The 21696-nt window shown below is 36.7% G+C and overlaps 1 protein-coding gene across 4 annotated transcripts in view; it reads right to left on the bottom strand.

The window, feature by feature from the left end:
* The window catches only part of LOC127806244 (uncharacterized), a 40656-nt gene continuing 18960 nt past the window's right edge, over positions 1-21696 (bottom strand). The window contains exons 7-24 of one of the 4 annotated variants that reach the window (XM_052343401.1): positions 21100-21175; positions 14815-15265; positions 10361-10699; positions 10050-10256; positions 9822-9920; positions 9612-9684; positions 8850-8977; positions 8447-8729; positions 8154-8368; positions 7949-8073; positions 7597-7714; positions 4806-4861; positions 4615-4702; positions 4347-4536; positions 4211-4267; positions 4024-4133; positions 3886-3948; positions 1-287 (exon numbers count right to left, since the gene is read on the bottom strand). In XM_052343401.1, the coding sequence (XP_052199361.1) occupies positions 180-287; positions 3886-3948; positions 4024-4133; positions 4211-4267; positions 4347-4536; positions 4615-4702; positions 4806-4861; positions 7597-7714; positions 7949-8073; positions 8154-8368; positions 8447-8729; positions 8850-8977; positions 9612-9684; positions 9822-9920; positions 10050-10256; positions 10361-10699; positions 14815-15265; positions 21100-21175 (2786 nt within the window). In that variant the 3' untranslated portion in view covers positions 1-179. Of the gene's footprint in view, positions 288-3885; positions 3949-4023; positions 4134-4198; positions 4268-4346; positions 4537-4614; positions 4703-4805; positions 4862-7596; positions 7715-7948; positions 8074-8153; positions 8369-8446; positions 8730-8849; positions 8978-9611; positions 9685-9821; positions 9921-10049; positions 10257-10360; positions 10700-14814; positions 15266-21099; positions 21176-21696 lie in introns of those variants that run through there. The other 3 variants (XM_052343400.1, XM_052343398.1, XR_008024377.1) reach the window with 3 other exon arrangements.

A 21696-nucleotide genomic window follows, 5' to 3' on the forward strand; every position in this document is an offset into this window, starting at 1 on the left:
AAAAAGGAATATTAGTAATGCTTTCATTCATCTTTAGTTTTAAGTTGCTGGCCAGCAGATAAATTATTAGTAATAACAAAAAAAAAAAAAAAAATTACAAAGTTGGTTAGAAGTGATACTGCTGTAGACCTCTGCCATATCAATCCCAGGAACCATAAACTGGTATTATTATTTACATATCAAAGGTTCCACCACTTTTTCTTCTCCATTCTCCTGGCAAGTTCATGTGCCAGATCTGCAAAGTTCTGCCCTCCACTTTGTAGCTCTTCAGTGTGCATCCTAAGTTTCTGGTAGTAACAACAAAAGCATATTAGTCAGGGAAAAACCGATAGCCGATTAGTTAACTAGGGGAAAAATACCGGGCAAATAGAAAAACACACCCAAAATGTCCTTTGTGTGCATATTTGCACCATCTGTTATTGTACAATAATGCAACCCTATTGAAACCAAATAGGGAAAAATAATACTTGGCTGAAAATTTCTTTTTACCAAAAATATCATCTTATAAAATAATAAAGGAAGGGTGCATTCAGATCTAGCCTCCGAGAGACTAGAATTCACCAAATAGGGCCAAGAGAAATAGACAAATCCATATGCTCTCCTTTAGCAATGAGATATCACATTGGTTTAGCTTAAAAAGCTAATAAACAGCAGATTTTGACTTACTGCTTTGCCAGAACGAAATTGAACAGATGTTAAGGAGAGAAACTATAATCGTGGGCAGATCCAGGAATTTTATATAGTGGATGCAGTGCACACAATCTATAACCTAACATGTGCTACGTTACTGCATGTACAATAATGGTTGAGAGCTGAATTACAAAAATCGGTAGGGTTTGTCAAACTGTTGGGGCTTTTGTAAAGGAAGAATTATATAAACCTACTTGAGGTATTCCATAATATTTGCATAGGTAAATTTCATAGACCATCCCTAAAGTTTGTTTAAATTGCATCAACCACTTCTGTGCTTTCAAAATGGCACAAACCTCCCTCGCCATTCAGTGTCCAAGAGTTGACCAATTGACCTATATTTAATTTACTCTCTCTCTCTCTCTCTCTCTCTCGTTCATGAAGCCATTTGGAACCAAACCCCATTTGTAATAGGGTTTGCCCTTTGAGCAAGCGATGGTTCCCTTTAGGCAACTCGCTCTCTCTCACTTGCTCCTCTCTCTCGTTCGAATCTTTCTTCTTGTCTCTCCCTCCAGATAGAAACCTAGATGGATGGGTTTGATGAAAACCCAACCATCTGGTTTTTGATGGACCGATTTTGTGGCGCATGCTCTCTATCTCTCTAGTTCAAATCTCTTTCGTTGTTTGTCCTTCCAGATTGAAACCTAGATGGCAAGGTGTTGCTGTAATTGCGAATCTCTTTCATGTAAACCAAAAATACATGACAGCATGTAAATTGCAAGGTGTTGCTGTAACTTGAAGGAAATTAGAGGGATATGCATAGTAAACCAAAAATAGCAAGTCTATATGCAATGACACAAAACTTTGTGGGTAGAAATGTCACTTGCAAAAAAGCCCAAACTTTTAATTAATTACACACAATTCCCTGTCTTCCCGGACAAACTACTTGTCAGCAATGCTCTGGCAAACCTCGGTCACTGCTTCTGTTGCTAGAAGCCATTATCCACCACCCCTTGGGTTGTTACCAACCACTATTGCTGCTCCTCGCCATCAGGAAGACCAAAAAAACCACCGAAACCACCCCAAGTCTTCATCTTCTCCAGTAACCCAGTTCGTCAGACTGGTTTTCCAGACCAAAAGCCTTGATTTTTTTTTTTTCCTTATTTTCGCTCTCTTGCTTGGTGTATCCAAAACTTTAAAAAAAAAAAAAAACTTTTATAGTTGATGTTTGGTGACCCACACACGCCACAATCACCTACTAGTCACCTTTGCCACTGCTCGTTTTTTGCCCCTTTTGGCATGATTTCTTTGAATTTCACATAGATTTCTTCATCATTTCTGAAGATATGGCTGTTTGTGATCAAATTTGAGTGATTGAAGCTCAATTTGAATGATCCTTGCAATGTCCAGTGGGTTCATTGGTGATTTCTTGTGGTTTATTCTACCAACTTTTCTGACTTTAATATCTTAATTGTCTATGGTCGAAAATTGGTGTCGAAAACAGTAACATGTTCTCTTCCAGGCCATCTCTGTGTGTTGTAAAATGGTTCAATATAATTTGTAACTGTTAGCTCAAAATGGCTTACCCAAGTTGTTCATCATATCTTGAACAACATTTTTTGCAGTCTTCCAAGCTCGATTATTTCTGATCAGACAATAAAGTGTGTAATCTGATTGTACTATTGTGTTCTCAATTATGCCTACTTCAATGCCCATTTTGTGATTTGTTTCAACTGAAGTCTATTCAAATTTTATTTGGGTTCAAAGTAGGCTATCTAACCTTCTTATCGTGCATTTTAATCAACTTCAGGTTCAATAACTTTTAATTTGCTCATCAATTTCTGTCAAACTTGAGTCATCATTAACCCCTCTATGAGGCCCAATATTAGGCTTGACCCAGTTTTATTTAGTTTGGTCAAATTTTGCACTCAAAGTTGGCTCCTAAGATTTGTAAACCTGGCCTATCTTAGAAGTTTTGCCAAATTACACTTAGGCCCCATTCTTTATAAATTCACATTTTGGCTATCTTGGATTCCTCCCAAGGCCTGATAATTGGCCAAACTTTCACTAAGCCCCCTTTTAGATGTAATTTCAATTAATTCAAAATTAATTGTTTATCCAAAATTTCTAACATTTTTTAATATTACATCTAATACCCCTTAAAAGAAATTTCATCCTTGAAATTTTCTTAGCTTAACTCTTTGTAGTTTTTTTAAAAATCTAGGTATTACACTGCATGTGGTATTTAAAAACATGACAGTGTCTCCAAAGAACTCTTATGGAAGGTATTGTAAAAGAAAGAAGTTCATTTTGCATATATAAAAGTTATTAAGGACATTTATCATCAAACAAAAACATATATTAGAACTTGTGGAGGAGCTATTGAGACTTTCTTGATTACGATTGGATTACATCCAAGATTTGTATTTACTATTGAACACTTAACTTTTTACTCCTATAATGGATATACTCACAAAGTATTCAAGAAATTCCTTGGTGTATACAATTTGCAAATAATATTGCATGGATAAGACAAAAGAAAAAAAGAAGAAGACAGATAATAAAATTCAGAATCTAAAAGTTTTAAATTAAGTAGGTCAAAAATTGAATATATGGAATGTGAGAGTAAAAATAAAAATGTGGATTATGTTAATTATGAGATTGGGAGATCAAGTTACCAAAAAAGATAAATTTCAATATTTTGGATCAATTTCCAAAAAACAAATAGAGATCACGGATGGTGTTACTCATAGAATCAAGGCAATATAGTTAAGGTGAAGAAGTGCGCCTAGCATTTTCTTTGATTGTAAAATGCCTTTAAAGCTAAAATAAAAGTTTATCAGACAATTACAAGACAAATTTTGTTTATATGACTTAAAATGTTGGGTAGTTAACCTCCAACGCGTAAAAAGTATAGGCATAGCAATGATGTGCAAGGCAAGTGGATGAAATAGAAAAACTTTGTAGCAAAAGAGGAAGAGGAAGAGGAAGAGGAAGACCAAGGAAAATTTGGTAGGAAACATTTAGGCATGAAATAAGATATAATAATCTTACAAAGGATATGGTCATGATAGAGATGGTTGAAAGTCTAGAATTCATGTAACTAACCCCACATAATGGGATTAAGCCTTGTGATTGTTGTTGATTTTCCAATGTGTTTTGAGGTCAGTTAACAAACCTCACCAGTGTTCAAAAGAAGGAAAGTGTAATAAATGAAAGGATCAGAATTATTAAGAAATCAGTACATTGGCCTACCTCAAGTTTTTCCTGGCGCTCTACAAGCTTATCTCTTGCATGTGCAGCAGCTGCAGAGGCATCCTATAAACAGAGACCATGTAAGCTTATGTAGTCCACATCATTAAAACAATCACTAGTATATGTTGATGAAATTACCCCAGGCTTTCGATATTTGGCCCTAATTTCTTCTGCTGTCCTCAATCTTGGTTTTGCATCCGTACTACCGCCTTCAAATAACCTTTCCCTCTCTATTTCATTAACTGCATCTGCAAAATAAAAATGTCAAGACCACTTAACCATGAAACAAAATGAGGTGAAAAATCTGAACAACCTTTAGTTTCACCCTTGTTCTTTTGAGATGAAGATGGCACCCATGCTGATTCATCAACATCAACATCATCTGTCCAAAATAGATATACAGTCAATGAAACGGAGGGGTAGACGGAAAAGAGCAAGGAGAAATTGAAGAAATGGAGAACCTATGTCAAGCTCGACAACTTCTGTGTCATCTGTAATGCTTGTGTAAGGGTCTGAGAACAGAAACCTAGAAAATATGTCCTCTAGATGAGCCACAATAGTTTTATGACCATCAATAGCATCCCTAATATTCCCTTCTTTGTTCCCTTTGAAGCCTTTTATGAAAGCACCAAGTATCCCAGTGACACTATCCTGTGGTGATTGAAGACATACAACATGTTAACAGTCAAAAAATAGTAAGAAAATAGAACCTAAATCAGTTACTGTAACCTGTTTCTTCTGATGTTGAGAACCAATGGCAGGATTTTCAGTAGTTTCAAGGACTTCATCATGAAGAGAAGGCAATGCCTCTGGAATCCTAAATAAAAGGCAAATTATTTTAAATCAGAAAACTAGGTAGAATTTCAGTGTGTGTGCGCACGTTCTCGTGCATGAGAGAGAGAGAGAGAGAGAGAGGGGACCTGAAATCATTTTCAAAGGAAAATAAGGATACAAAGGCAACTTCACACCCATTGACCTATGAAATTTGAGATTAATAGTGTTACAAGAAGCCACAAATAAACATAACAACAATGTAGACAAGATCACAATTATTTAAAATAATATGAAAGAAATCACTAAAAGGGATATATATTTGTTTGTATTGTCTTGGAAAATACAGTAGTTCAAGAGATTGAATTCAGCTCCTAGATAGTATATACAACATTTTTTAGAGAGGCAACAGAATGCTGAATGTTATAACTTTATTATTTTCTGATGGTCGCTCTGTGATGAAATGATACTTTTTCATCTAATTGAGTTCTGCAAGAATAAGATGTCCACGAATGATTCTCATCATTACAACCATCAAGAATGTGTCAGAAAACTCTTCCCCAAACATGAACTTCATAACCTATCTTAAATCAGCATGTCCATGATAATCCCTTGTGTTTCCGATTTCAACATGAACAAAATAAACTTTTGTGCAGGTCTTGTGAGTTTTACTTGACATACCAACTTTAGCCCCTTGAAAGCTCAGTTTGGAATCTTGGCCAGTAGGGATATGCATTAATTTGTATCTTGTTGGACACCATGGGATACATGTTTGACAAACCAAATGGTGTATTATATTTTATTTTTAATAATTGGATAAGAATAAGTGACAAACATGCTTGTCCAGGAGTTGGACAGACTTCAAGTTACAATGGCATTTTAAATAGTGTTTCTAGAACCTTTAGTGGTAAGAAACTGTAAATACAAAAAGTTTTTGGGGTAAAAAATAAAATATACAGTTGCTCCTTGTTAAAATTCTGAAAATAAAAAAAAGCTGTGTGTGTGTGGAATGATAATATAAATCACAAATTTTATGGGACTTTTACCAATAGTTTTGAATATTATGGTTGAGTTAAATTGTCATGTTGGATTCATTATAACTTTCCAATATTTTTAGTGCTTTTTGGTTATTATGTTCAGGAACATTACTAATAGACCTATAAGAATTATTATTTCTCTCTGTATTCCTATTGTATCCGTATCCTTATTTTTTCAAGTCCTTGTATCCCATATCTGTTACTGTACCCATAGCCTCATGGGTGCTTTCTAGGCCTCTACTCCCTAGCTTTCTAGTAATACTGGAGACAACCAAAAATCAAGTTTCAGATAGCGAGAAAGTAAATGCAAAATACTGCAGGATTATATTGTCATTTTCCTCAGTTGCTAACAATTATTACATTTAATATGTCTCCTTTATGCAAAGTACTGTATTGGAACTAACATTATTGTTGAGAAAAAAATAATAATATAAAAGATAAATTTAACTCCCTATCCACCAACTTAAGCTTTTAGATGAGATGAATGTTAACAATTCAACATCGTACAAGAGTAGGCAAAGATCTTGAATTCAAATCTCACTGCTAAACCAATATTTAAATAGTTGCATATGTTTGGACTAATTATGCAATGAAGCCTTACCACACATGAAGAGGCATGTTAAGAGTAAAAAAAAATAATATAGCTCAAACTTTTAGACAAGATGATGGTTAACATTTAACAATTATGGTCACACAGTTTCTCTATTTGCATCATTCGAGACTATTAATGCTTTCTATCAATTTGCTCCAAAACTTATTTAGTTTGATTTTCGTAATTTTTGTGCTACATTTTTCAGCCTCATTCAGGTCAAAATTTTCCAATTTATTAGACCCCTGTGTTCAATAATAAAGGCCATGCTTGGCATTGAGTTCATGGCTACACTGGGGTGTGTTCAATGCCAAACACAATAGCATGACACATAATGCAACATTTATTCTAATTTTACCCCTTTAAAATAACACATGAAATTTTTGTTCCCAACTAGTTATACTTCCTTTTTAGTCATTTAACATTCCAACCAAACTCAATTTGATAAATTCACCAATAGATTTTTGTAATTCAACCCACTCACCTCACGTCACCTTGTTTCTTGTAACTAAATGCCAAACAGGGCCAAAGTCCCAATTGTTGGATCACAGTTCCACAGCCAAATTCATCTGAAGTCATTTAATCTAAAATTTTTGAAATACATGTGGGAGGCTTTCAATAGTTTTTTGTTCTCTAATCTTAGATAGGGTTAAAAATGTCTACTTTAATGTTAGATGGAATAAAGATTGTTCCAGTACATGAAACAGGAAGGGAACACGGTAAGCAAAAACACTGTATTAGTGCTAGATAGGGTAAACTTGCATAAATTACTATTGAAATTTAAGGTGCTTTTGGAGCAATTTTCTATAAATAATTAGGCACCCAATTAGAGAAGTCTATTTTTTGTTCATGTAGAAACAAATTTCTCAAATATGTCTGGCCAATTTTATTATAATGCAACTTCTTTGTCCTTGATTCCATTTCCTTATATTTGATTCTATACCTTTCTCATTAATTAGGGATACACTTAGATGTCCAAATCACTGTTTTGGATGGAGAATATCATTTTGTAAATCATATTAGCATTTTCTAGTAACATACGTTTATATGGGGAATGTCACAACACACATCCATAGTTTATTTAGAAGGTCTTGGTATATTACTTGGTCTTAGAAGTCAAAGGGTTAAATGTGAGTAACATTTTTGGGAGAGGGTTCATTGTGTTACAAGTACTTTCAAGGCCAACCTAAAACCACTACCTATGGATGTGGGCCAAGAGAGCTTGTTTGACATAGACTTGGATCAGATAAAATGGTAAATAACAAAACATGGAACAGATAAATAACTGATATGTTTCACAAGAGAAACACGAACCAGTACAATTTGCCCTGTATCAGAAGAGCATATTGTCTTGCTCATGCTAGTCTTGAAACTCCATCTGAGGATTGACATCAAATGACTTTCTCCCACCAATTCAAGATCTTGAAGGGACCTGTTGAAAGGAAAGAATTAGAATCAAATACCTTGGTCAAATAATATAATAAATTGTATTACCATAAAGTAAAAACCATTTAACAGATTGATCAATCAAGAAAAAACACAGAATACCATTACGCGTTTGAATTGTATCATACCATTAAGCAGCATCCCAGTGTTTCATTCATTTTTGCATCATACTGACAGAAACATAATACTAAAAGAAACGGCCATAAATGAAGTAATTCACCTTATCTCGATCAATCCACTCTGGTAGACTAGAATTAGTCCGTCTTCTTTCCCATCTTTTTTGAAGACTGTAGTCCAACAACATGCTGTTTGGAGATTCACTTTACGAATTGGCTTACTCTCCCCCTAACATAAAGCAATTTACCTTTACTTCATGAAAGGAATTACAGAACTTTCTAATAGAAAATGGAAGGGAGTAGATGCACCTTCATCAGAGAATTTAATGAATATAAAAGAAGTACATCCTCGCTACAAAGTAAAACAAATGAGTCTACAAAATTCTGTCCAAAATATGTTGCAGGTGCTTCAGGTAAATCACATTGGTGAGAACATGTTTGAGCAGGTTCGGTTTTTTCTTTAGGATCCTGAGATGAGATCAATGAATACTTTTCACTGGATACTTCAGAGGAAGCACCATCCTCTGCATGCAAAATGTTTGTTGGAATTATAGTAACTATAAAGCCATGAACTAATGACAATCCAAGATGGTTTTACTTGCCTAAAATATAAATAGAAATAGCAGCCAACTCTGTTTGGTGCATTGACTGAGAGCTGATCATATTGCCGCTGGTGCTATCCATAGCAACAACATCTCCGTCTCTAGTCAAGATGAAAATTATTTCCTTTGCAAATTCATTTGAAGTTCTATTTTCAGAACAATTCAAAATGCCATGAGAATGTGGGAATGTTTTGATAGCTAATGATACAGCCGCTGAACTTGAGCTGGACAGACAGTCTGTAAGAAACAAAATCGATAACGAACTAATATCAAGCATTGCAACCTGAAATGCCATGAAAGGTGAATTCCTGTCAATTACATAGCTGAGTGACTATCAATAGGTCAGCCCGAAATGGACAACAGCCATAGATTTATAATCAACGATTATGAGTATTTTCCTTACACGGCCACATTCAAAGCCCACAGCTAGTCTATCTCCAGAGTTTACATACTGCAGGGTCCGCACAGGAGAATGAAGGAAAGAAAATACAGCCGTACAGTGAGCTCCATTCTCACAATGTAAATTGTGTACTGCCAAAAAAGGGATATGCAACATGTCATTTTTTAATAAAGAGAAAAAGGACAGTTACTGTGGTATGCATAAATGCCATTATCAGCCTAAGAAACCAAAAACTTTTTCTTCACTGAATTACTAGTGCAGAACAGACATATTGACTGCAAAATAAAATTTCATAGCTGCAAATACTTATAAACAAACAGAAATACAAAGTAAAGAAACAATAGCATGTGATCAAGACAAAAGACAATACTTTTAAAGCTGTTTTAGTGTTTTTCATTTTTTAACGATCCCTTCTCCACTCTATGTGCCTTCTGTCCTTCAAATTTTCCTCCTTTGAAGTCCATTTTAAGTCTGTACAGGGGCCAGATGTTTTTATATCAGCTTGTCTGTCATGCACAGCATAGTTCCTATCACCTCAGTGCCCCCTTCCTAACATTAGAAAAAAAAAAAAAAAAGGAAATAGACAAGAGCCAAATAAAAAAGCATTTGCTGCTGAGTTGCTCTCCAGACCCCTTTCTGTTTTGCTCTTATTGTTCGTTGTCTGTTCTAATTTTCCTTAAAGCCTATGTTCTGAGCAATTATAAAAGGGATAAAACCATGAATAATAGCAGAGCAACCAAATAATGAACATTTACAATACCAAACCTTCATGATTCGTCTCTGTAACAAAGTGAAAACTCACTTCTTTTGATTTCACCACCAGCGAATACAAGCAAACCTACATGGGCCCAAAAGGAAGATAAGGCAACCAAAAAAATGACTGTTCATAGTTGGGACCTTTTGTCCTTGGAAAAGTAGGATATCCATGCACAAGGAAGTGCAACCATGGCACACATAGAATGAAAAAATACTTACCAGGCCAAATTCATTGCCCGTTGCTAAACTTGAAGTGGAAGAGAAAAAGTCTAATGCTGATATGGATGAATTTGATCCAGCAATATCAATGCCTACTATCTGTACATCAGACAGTATATTCTATTTAAGCAACAATAATTCCATTAAACTAGTAAAACAACAAATTTTTCCAAGATGCCTACAGTCTCATAAAAGTCAATCTTGGAAAATTTGCAATATTTTCCTAACCTCAGATTCCAAGACAAAAATGAGTGACAGAACAGGGAATGTGGCATCCCAGATTCGAACAGACCCATCATGGTAGCCTGCTATATACACTCTGTTAATGCCATTATCTTCAGCAAAGGACAGTTGATTAGAAACACCGCCAGTCAGTGGCCACTTGCTACTTGCTGTAGTCACTATATGTGTTTGGCATTTTGCTGCTGAAAGTGTCTAAATCCAATATTTACATAAAAAAAATTAAAAAACATGAGTAAAGAAAAAATGAATATATGGAACCATTCAGAGAGGTTCAAAGGTGGATGAAAGTAAAGTACCTCTGAAAAAGGCCTTGAAAAGCTCTCTTCTTTCTTGATCAACTTGAGCTTTCCTATAGTCATGTTTGGTTCAGCAGTTGGAATAACCTCAGGATATTGAACTGCAGGAACAGAATGCTTCTTCTCCGGATGCACCAACAAAGCAGACAAGCAAGAATCATCATAAAAGTGCAACTGTCCAGGATTGCTCAGCACAAATAGTGACAAGATATCATATCCCTCCATTGTCCCAGCATTTGGCACCAATATCATATCCGCAAAAGAACCGTTCAGCGTGAGGTCCAAGCGACCAATGCATTTTGCATTTTCTATACCAGAAGACCAATCAAGATTGAGTATCTGAGAAAAAAGGGTAAAATATTAGTTTTGGACTAACATTGTAGGAAAAACACATGCTAACAGACACATTAGTGCCAACCAGAAGAGACTAACTCATAATATATGACAATACACTTGGACTAGTTATTTCTGGTGTCAACTTAGTATCACAAAAGTCAACAAGAATTCCCTTTTGTATGGATTTAATTATATACATTGTACATTGTAGACTACATTGTAGCTCAAAAGCCAAATATTTGATTCAGAAAGCATTTAAGTAAAGTACTCCAAAGCTAGTGTTTGAGCTAGTCCATATTCAACATTATAGTTGCTCAGGTAAAACATAATTTACATCATTGATATGAAATCTTTGCACATGGTGGCCCAATGTAAGAGAATACTAATGTGTTGAATAAACTTTAATGTAACCCGAGTCAGTTAAACATGCTTTATTAACCTAATCAGAACCCACCATGCATACTTGAGTTCTTGAGCTTTTCGCCCCTTCCATTCATTTTAACCAAGGGTAGAAAAAAAAAAAAAGGAAGAGAGGAAGAGAAGAAGATGAAATAAATAATAGAAAAGAGGGAGAAAGAAGAACATCAAAAAGTTTTGATACCAACCTAATTCATGGCACTGTGATTGAATTTATGTGGGGGTTGCTTGTATTTCTAATGCTTACAACTTCTTATGCATTCTAATATCATATTCATGCAAGTGCCTTCCTTCTCTTTGTGCAGATTTTTGCAAGAAGAAACAGAAATGAAGCTTTCACTGGTTGATGGAGATGAAAAGTTTGTTATTTTTGAACTTTATTTATTTAGGAACTTTTAGAGGATTAGACATGCTATGTTTTGTTTCCTAGTCTAATTTAGATTCTACGGTGACGTGAACATACAAAAACTTCACAAATGTAAGGATTATTTGTATTTGGATTGTCAATTATTGAATGCAAAGATCGTTCTCGACTTCTCATTCCAAGTTCTTTCTTTCATTCTCTTCTTCTTTTCTTCCCTATTCTTTTCCTCTTCTCTAATTCTTCTTCCTCACCCTTTGTATCTCTTCACTCCCCCTCTTTCTTACTCATCTTCTCAGTTGTTCGCTAAATAATGTATCAAACCCAAATCTGTCAACAGTCTTCCACTGTCTTTCAACAGCCTTCTCCAACAGTGGACACTTTTCGCTTTCTTTCAAAGGCCACTGCAAACTGTTGACCTTCCTCTTGTACTGGTTGTCCGTTTTCTCCTGCTGACAGATTTCAACAGTTTTGGTTTAACCAACCTTGATTCTGTCCTTAGGCTTTCAAATGTCATCTTTACCCCTTGTCCCTTGGGTCCATTTAATCCTCTCGCACATCATCTCCACACATTGCAGAGATCCAGGGTGTTACAATTTGGTTTTTTCTACTCTCTCTACATTATCACTATCACAAAATCAGAACATTTGTGAGCCCAATGGCTGACTAAATCACAGACCCAACCACCACTAAATGCATAGCACCACCATTCATGACACTGGGAAGTTGTTACAAGCCCCTCTTTTAAACTATCACATTGCAAGAAGCACAAGCAGATCCCTTATTAGTTAGCCATTGAATATTGCACAGATTCCAACAACCACAATAATAACGATGCTTTCAAAACCTCTCTAACACAGTGTTGTCTGCACCAACTGGGAACCAGTTGCAACCTCCAACCCTGGCAGAAGTAATAACAAGCAACCCTGCAACCATACCACATCTTACTCAAAACTATTGTATGCATAAAACTTTTAACGGCCCACAGTAGCATTCTTTCACATTTGTTCGGCTGATTATAGGACTTGCCAAAGACACGAAGCCTACCCTGGAGTTTTTCTTTGTTCACAGGAGAAAAGTCATGCTCCTGACCATCATGTATTGTTGCTGCAAGAAAACGTAATTTTCTACATTCATTCAATCAAAATTTATATTGTGATATTTATATACCTGCATTCCTATCCAAGTAGGAACCCAATCAAAGTCAGACAAAGATAAATCCAATAAAATTCCTAAACTTGTAAGTTTCCCATGATAAATCAAAATCCAACATAAGAATTAATATCTCGTTACATGTTAGTATGTTTGATTTAGTTTCCTACTTTAACCTGGATTCTTCCTTCAGTGGGTATATGAATATATAAATATTACATAAGCGCAAAAATATTCAGTTTTGGTACTAATTGATTCACTATTGAAATATGGGCTTTGTTCACCTTTCTCTCGATTCCTCTCTCTGGTTTCTCTACCTTTAGTTCTATTTTTTTCTTCTCTGCACTCTGGTTTCCCCCTTCTTCCACCTTTTTGATCCTGAACTACTTTCTCTTTGGATCAACAGTAGCTACTAATTATCAGAGTGGAGCTTATCCAGTTTATTTCTTCATCTACCTTTTTATTAATTCACATAATGTGGCCCAGGTCCTAGCTCAGTTAAATCATATTATTGGAATTCACTGGTGTTTTAGAAATACTGCTTTCTCATTGTCTTCAAAGTGCTCAAAACGACATTCTGAATTTCCAAAAGGGAACAAACTCCTATATTAGGTAAGATCCAAGCAACATATCAATCAACCTCAGGGGATTTTGTGGTTCAGAATTGATGCATTCCATGCTAGATCGCTGAGAATGATGTTAACCTTACACATTACACATGTCTTCCCATATATGCTTTCTCCAAGCTTTGGCATGTTTTGGACCGTTCAATGCAATTCACCAAAATTCGTTCCGCAAGGATGTGGACTGTAAATGGCTGTATCATTGTCTCTCTTCAAACGTAACTTTGTAAATCTAATGGCATCATAGAGCCCCTCCCAAGATCTCATGGTCTAAAACCCCTCACAGCTTTATAGCCTCATATCATTCTTTGAGGATATTGCTGCATGGCTTGCCTTTATGGCCATGCCTACAGCTCACTTAGTGGGGTTCACAACCTAAAATGCCATTGATGTCTTTGAAACCCTTGGCCATAGATGTGAAATTTGACACTTCATTTATCCCAACTATGGAAGCACTAGGGAATGTATAGCTAAGAGTGATGCTTTTGTTTAGTTCTGGTTTGTGTTTCCTTTTTGTTCTTTCTTTCCATTTTCGTATTAATATTATTATTTATAAGGGCCAGCCTTGGCAGGCAGCAAAGATAATGTTGCTCCTTTCTGACTAGGACAGAAACAACCTCTTTGCAAGAAAACAAGGCAAGGCTAGGCTAAATACAAATACGACCTTGATGTGTATTATTTACACATCAAGCACAAAACAAATCAGGGAGCCTCAAGCACTAGGGTAGCCATTTAGTATTATTATTTACATGGGTTCCATCTCCTTGATGTATTACCATCATTATATTAGAAGGGTGTATTCATAGCACAAGGCTCTCCACTTTACAAAAGTAATTTTTGCTATAAATCATTTCATTACCTACAAAAAGAAAGAAAAGAACAGCCTCCTCTACCCGAGAAAAAAAAGATGGCAACAAATCGTGCTTGAAGCACAATCATAGAGCAACAAGAGAATGCAGTGAGAAAATTCAAATTCAAACAGGTAGGCTTAATATGGCAACAAGATCAGTTATTTTTTTAAAAGATTGATGATTCTAACCATACACAAGATATTAGGGATAAACAGGAAGCCAAAACACCTGGTGCAACTAAAACAAGAATGTTGACATGAATGAGTGAAATTAAAAATGCACAAGTAAATAAAAAACAGAAGTAGAATGATTATTTGAACGATGGAACCAAATTACTGGAACCAAGTAAAGAATGAGACATAGAATTAGGATGGCACCAAATTGTTTGAACAATGGGCCAAATTTTGTGATTCCTTTTAACAAGATCAATTTGGATGTGTCAGTTCCAGGAAAAAAATGAACCAGTGGATGTCAATATAAGCAATAAGTAAGAAGACAGACCAGAATAATAGTGAAAAGGCTTCTTCAGAACTTTACACAGAGATTTGGTGGTATAGGGAAAAACTGAGGATCACATCACAACTTGCTAATTGCTAAAACCAAATAGCTGAGCTAAGGTACTGCATACAGCTCTTATTATCAAGTACAAGTATCAACTAACATATAAGTAAATTACAGAAGCAACAATGTGTAACTAAGGTCCAGAAATCTCACCGTTAAGACTTCTTCAGATCCAATATCATCACCACCATAAACATAGAGTTTCCCTCCATGATCATTATGTGCACTGTTTTGACTCCAATGTAAAACAATGACTGGGAGTCTCTTCTCACCTGATGATAACTGAACCTTAACAACATTACTAGATGCCTTCTGACCTTTGCTGGCAGCAACAGTTGACAAGTTCCATAGCAAAATATCTCCATCTACATAACCCACAGCAAGAATTGTTCCATCAGAAGATGCCCAACAGAGTGAGCTTATCTCCTTTTCTTCTTGTTCATATTCTGTCACATTAGTAAACTGCTCTTGATCAATGCCATCTGGAGAATAAACCACTTTGCCATCCTTAGGTTGGAGATCTTTATTGCCTCTCACAAGCACAGCACGATCTTCAGTAACATCCCAGAGAATGATATGCCCATTGCCATATGCAAGCAGCACTCTGCATATTAATTAATTGTTAACACTGAGATACAAAAAGGAAAACAGTCACAGAATATGCAAATCAACTGAAAGCCTTGTGGCAGGAATTGGACCACTACCGAGTGATAAAGACTGAGTGTTCTCAAGATGCAGTGGTCTTAAAGAACTTCATTGAACAAGATAGGGTTTATGATTTTCTAGTTGGACTTAATCCAGAATTTGACTAGGTAAGGATACAAATCCTTGGAAAGCTGGAGGTCCCATGTTTTAATGAGGTTGTAGCTCTAGTCCGAGGAGAAGAAAGTAGAAGGGTCATGCTTGAACCACAAACCACTGACAGTTCAGCTATGGTGGCTAGTGGTAAAGGATCAGCCATAAACACGGAGAAAGGAACAGCCTTTGAAGGAGGAAAGAATGGTCAATTGAAAGCCCAAAACCGTGATGGATTGTGGTGCACTTACTGCAAGAAGCCTCGGCATACACGTGAAAGGTGCTGAAAACTTCATGGTAAGCCTTCAAGCCGTGAATGGGGACTGAAAGGAGGGGATCAGCCTCGGAACAATGGACAAGCTCACATGGCTGCAGTACCACAAGGTGAATCAGCATCACAGGAGCTGAGTAGTCTCAACCAAGAGGAGATTGAGAGGGTGAGATCCCCTATCAAAAGTCTTGAAAAGCCTTCAGGTACTTGCTATTTGGCGTATTCAAGTGAGTTTCCATTTTCCTTTGGATTAAATGCCTCGAGTGTAGTCTTTACCAACTCTTAGGTTATGGACTCAGGAGCTACCGATCATATGACCCACTCATCCCACCCACTCATCCCAATGTTTCTCCACCTATACTCCTTGTCCAAGCAATCAGAAAATAGCCACAGCCAATGGATCCTTAGCCACTATAGCTGGAGTAGGGGATGTCAAAATAAGCCCATCAGTAACCTCGAGAAATGTCTTACATGTTCCTAAATCATCCACTAATCTTGTCTCTATACAAAAACTCACCCAAGATTTATGTTGTAATGTTGTTTTTCACAACAGTTGTTGTGTATTTCAGGACAAGGATTCGTGGAAGATGATTGGACGTGCTAGGGAACGGAATGGCCTCTACTATCTTGAGACACCTAGTCAATTGAACATGACCAAGGGCAGTTTATTCCAGTCCTTCATATCAGAATGTGTTCCCTCTAATAGAGAAAGAATTCAGCTTCTCCATTCCCGCCTAGGACATCCATCATTTCGAATTATTGCTCTTATGTTTCCTTCCTTGTTTACCAATTTAGCTACCGAAAATTTTCATTGTGAGGTGTGTGAATTTTCCAAACATAGACGTGTTCCTTTTCCAATTAGCAATAAAAGAAGTCCTATTCCTTTCTACCTGGTTCACAGTGATATTTGGGGTCCATCTACCATTTCTAATGTGTCTGGGGCACAATAGTTTGTTTCTTCCATTGATGATTGTACTCGAGTCACCTAGATTTTTCTGCTCAAACATAAGTCTTATGTTAGTACAGTTCTTCCCAATTTTTGCGCCATGATTCAAACTCAATTTGGGGTTACTATCAAAAGGTTCCGGTCAAATAATGCTAGGGATTATTTCAACCACATTCTTACTCCCTATTTTCATAAAGAAGGAATCATTCACAAATCATCTTGTGTGAATACCCCACAACAAAACGGAGTTACGGAGAGGAAGAATGGTCACCTCCTTGAAAAAAACCCGAGCTCTATTGTTTCAAACCAGTATGCCTAAGGTAGCCACTCATCTCATTAATAGGTTGCCTTCTTGGGTCTTGGGTTTCAAGAGTCCTATGGATGTCCTTTCCACATTTTATCCAACCCTCACCACTACCACTCACCTTGTTCCTCGCGTTTTTGGGTGTGTGTCCTTTGTCCATGAGAAAATTATATCCTAGGGCTCTCAAATGTGTCTTTGTGGGCTATTCTTCTACTCAAAAAAGGTACAAGTGTTATCACCCTCCATCCAAACGGTTCTATGTCTCGATGGATGTCACATTCAATGACCATGCATCGTATTTCTCCCATCCTTCTCTTCAGGGGGAGAATTCAATTAGGGAAGATAAGGAAAGTTTTTTGCTCGATTTGATTCCTTCTTGTTCATCATCTCCCCACCATATGCCCAGGAACTCATCTGACTCTATGTCTGAACAGCTTGTTCCTGAACCTATGCCGAAAATACCACATGAACCACAAGAACAACTTGATTCTGCTCTTGGAGATGTGAGATTTGGCAAAGTGTTTGTGAGAAAGAAGGCGACTATTCCTGAACCTATGCAGGTCCAAGAGTCCAACCTAGATTCCTTGAATGAGATAACAATTTCTGACTCTGCATTACAACTTGAAACTGAAGTTCAGGAGGATAGTAATGACTAGGACCTTCCGATTGCCATCAAAAAAGGAACTAGAGAGTGTACAAAGCGACCTCTATACCCCCTTGCACACTTCTTATCATTTAAAAACTTCTCACCACATCACCAAGCCTTCCTTGTAAGTCTTAATACTATCACCATTCCTACTACCTTGTCTGAGGCATTGTCTAATGAAAAATGGAAACAAGCTATGAATGTGGAGATGGAGGCTTTGGAAAAGAACAAAACTTGGGAACTGGTGAGATTACCAGCGGGAAAGAAATCAGTGGGTTGCAAGTGGGTGTATACGGTGAAGTACAGGGCAGATGGGTCAATTGAAAGATACAAGGCACGGTTGGTAGCCACAGGATACACTCAGACTTATGGAATTGATTATCTAAAGACTTTTGCCCCGGTCGCAAAAATGAACACTGTTAGGGTATTGTTGTCACTAGCTACTAATTATGGCTGGGAATTGTAACAATTTGATGTCAAGAATGCATTCCTACATGGAGAGCTAGAAGAAGAGATTTATATGGAGGTTCCACCAGGTTATGGGAAGAACTTGGCTGATCATACGATGTGCAAATTGAAAAAGGCTTTGTACGGTCTTAAACAATCACCACGGGCATGGTTTGGAAGATTTGCAAGAGTTATGTTGGCTATGGGATACAAACAAAACCAAGGAGATCACACACTATTCATTAAACACTCTCCATCAAGGAGCTCTCCTTGTGTATGTTGATGACATAATAGTGACAGGAGATGATAATAGAGAGAAGCAATTGTTAGGTCAGTGTTTGGCTAAGGAATTTGAGATCAAAGCATTAGGAAGGTTGAAGTATTTTCTTGGAATTGAAGTTGCACACTCGAGGCAAGGAATCTTTATCTCACAACAGAAGTATGTTACAGATCTTCTCAAGGAAACGGGTAAAACTGCATGCAAACCAGCAAGCACTCCCATGGATCCAAATCTTAAGCTTGGGAAAACAGAGGATGCGGCAGTTGACAGGGAAATGTATCAACGGCTGGTAGGAAGACTCATTTACCTATCTCACACACGGCCAGATATAGCATATGCAGTGAGTATAGTTAGTCAGTTTATGCACAATCCGAAGACAGTTCATTTGCAAGCTGTTCACCGGATTTTACAGCACCTTAAGTGGACACCAGGAAAAGGGATTCTGTTCAAAAGAAATGGAGGTTTAGTCCTTGAGGTTTACACCGATGCTGATTATGCTGGGTCAATTGTTGACAGAAGATCAACCTCTGGATATTGCACTTTCCTTGGAGGAAACCTTGTGACCTGGAGGAGTAAGAAACAGAATGTAGTAGCACGATCTAGTGCTGAGGCTAAATTTCGAGCAATGGCTCAAGGAATATGTGAACTAATTTGGTTGAAGATCATCTTAGAAGACTTAAGAATTAAATGGGATGGACCGATGAGACTCTATTGTGACAATAAGTCTACAATCAGCATAGCTCACAATTCAGTTCAGCATGACCGAATGAAACATATTGAAGTTGACAGACACTTTATCAAAGAGAAGTTGGAAAGTGGTTTGATTTGCACATCTTACGTTCTTACAAATGGTCAACTAGCCGATGTACTTGCCAAAGGATTGAGTAGCTCAATGTTTGAGAATATTATATCCAAGTTGGGAATGGAAAATACCTATTCATCAGCTTGAGGGAGAGTGTGGAAAAACTGTATATAGCTAGCCATTTTAGGAAGGATTCTATATTAGCTATTTTAGGAAGGATTTTATGATCAATTAGGCTGATTTAGTTGGTTTCCTATTCTATTAGGAGATTCCACAAATTATGGGATCTGATATAGCTTTCTCTTATTGTTAGAAATTTATGTATATATAGCTAACCCCTATGTATCATTGGCTGAGAGAAGAAATACAATTATTCCTCTATTTCTCATAGTAATGGAATAGAACTGAAATTGATGGAAAGTGTTTCCATCATTTTCCATCCAAAGGCCTATTTTGCCTCCCTCGAACTGTAGAGAATGGATGGAAAACTAACTTTTGTGATTTGACAACATTAGTCTTAATAGTTTTTAAAAGCTCAAATTTGCCTGACTTTTGTAACACCATCTTTCAATTAAAAGGATATAATGGTCATTTGATGATAAATATCCTTGCATTTCATCCATTCCAATAGTTCTCCCAAACAAAGAGAAACATTTTCCATTACTTCCCAAATCGACCGAACAAAGGAGAAAATACTTTACATCCCATTCCCCTCTTTTCCATTCCATTCCATTCCTAAATCTCTCCACAAAGCCTTAGGTCATCAGAACTGATGGAACTTGTGCAATCATCAATAGCTAAAGAATCTGCCTAGAAAAACATAACCTCCAGATTACAGGACACCATAGCATCAGCAAATGAACAATATCCCCCACCCCATAAACACCATGCCCTTTAGTCTTGTCTAGTCGAAAGGTAATTTTAGACAATGTCAAAGGCTTCAGACATTCAATCCCTGTCCTAATGACTACATCAAATCTATGAATCAAACAATGCACGCAATGAAAAGGAAATACTTGCTCCCCTAAGCCTTGCACCACAATCTATGGCCATACCGATTATCTAGCTAAAATGTAGCTCACCAACCTAAAGCTGATTAAACTGAATGCAAAGCATTGATGCTTCTCCACAATCCTAACCCATAAGAGGTTTTGAAGTTATTGTATAACCCTTTGTCAACCACCCTCTTTTAATATGCTTAGCTGCAAGCCCTCTCCCGCGAACCATCATTCTCATATTGAAATATCTATAACCACTTTCCTATAAGATTTAGAAGCCTTAGCTTACTACTACCAAGACCTCCACTAAGGGGTAAAGGCACTTGATAAATTAAATGATTCTTGACTCATCCCAGATACCATACACAAAAAGTCTCTCTGAGGCTTCTCAAGCTCCTAAGTACCAAAGGAGGCTTCAAGTTTCTGAGGCCTACTTTTTGTATCAAATTGGTACAAAAGGCTATTTGATTGAATTATTTACAAAATACAGGGATATTTGTAGAAGCCGAAGGGATAATCCATGGTTATTTTCTTATAAGCAGAAGAGAAAATTGGATAAAATGTTGGCTATCCTGAATAAATATATTTACGAAATATTTGGTCAAAACGCTCCATCAAGATGGACAAGCATGATTTTATCTGGGGGAAAGGAAAAAGACCACATTAAAAAGAATGCATTCACAAGAGATCAATGGAAAGAAGAACAAGAAGAAGAAGCAAATATAGATTTAAGATGGTCTAGCCATCTATAAAACATGAGCCAGGCAACAAGAAGCAGATGATGCTGTACTTTGAACGTATTGCAACAATTTGATGAGTATCAAACAATGCATCTTAAGGTAGTGAAAATGACATGACGGCATATTGATGGTATTGCATAGAGGTGAAATACCCACAGTCAAAGTTCAAAACCAGAAATTGAGAAAGTTCAAGTATTTTACAGTCTTGCCTATTTCCAAGGGAAGTGGGCTGCGGCAGAACACTAACAATAGATTGATGACTGGGCAAAGAAATTCCAGCTGCATCTGCATAATGAAACAAAATCATGGTATTCATTAGACCAAAAGAAGCCTATAGTCACACATTCACAAATGACAAATGGACAAGAAGAATAACTGTCAGTGGACCAGTAAGTTCTGTTCCATAGAGTACATTACAAGGACTGCCTGCCCCTGCCCCCGCCTAGAGAGAGAGAGAGCATGAACTTCCTTCCATAATTAACACTCCAATACACAAAACCTTATTTTTCAAATTATTTTTCAACCTGTGCTCATTTTGGTTTAAATGCTTTCTTGAGACATCCCGGGGGGGAGGCAAGCTTACTAGCTATGACTAATGCAAAAACAAATAAAATAAAAGATAAAGTGAATGAGTATGGGTATGACTAGTGACTAATGCTTTTTTCCTGCCAAAACAAAGACCAACAGGAACCAATATGCAAAAACAAAGTTCCAATATTTTTGGTGAAACACAATGGAAGAATTGAGTTATTTCAACATTCGACAGCATTTTTTTTAACTAAAATAAAATATTATAGAACAAAGGA

Source organism: Diospyros lotus, chromosome 7 (assembly GCF_014633365.1).
Source record: "Diospyros lotus cultivar Yz01 chromosome 7, ASM1463336v1, whole genome shotgun sequence".
Classification (NCBI taxonomy): Eukaryota; Viridiplantae; Streptophyta; class Magnoliopsida; order Ericales; family Ebenaceae; genus Diospyros; species Diospyros lotus.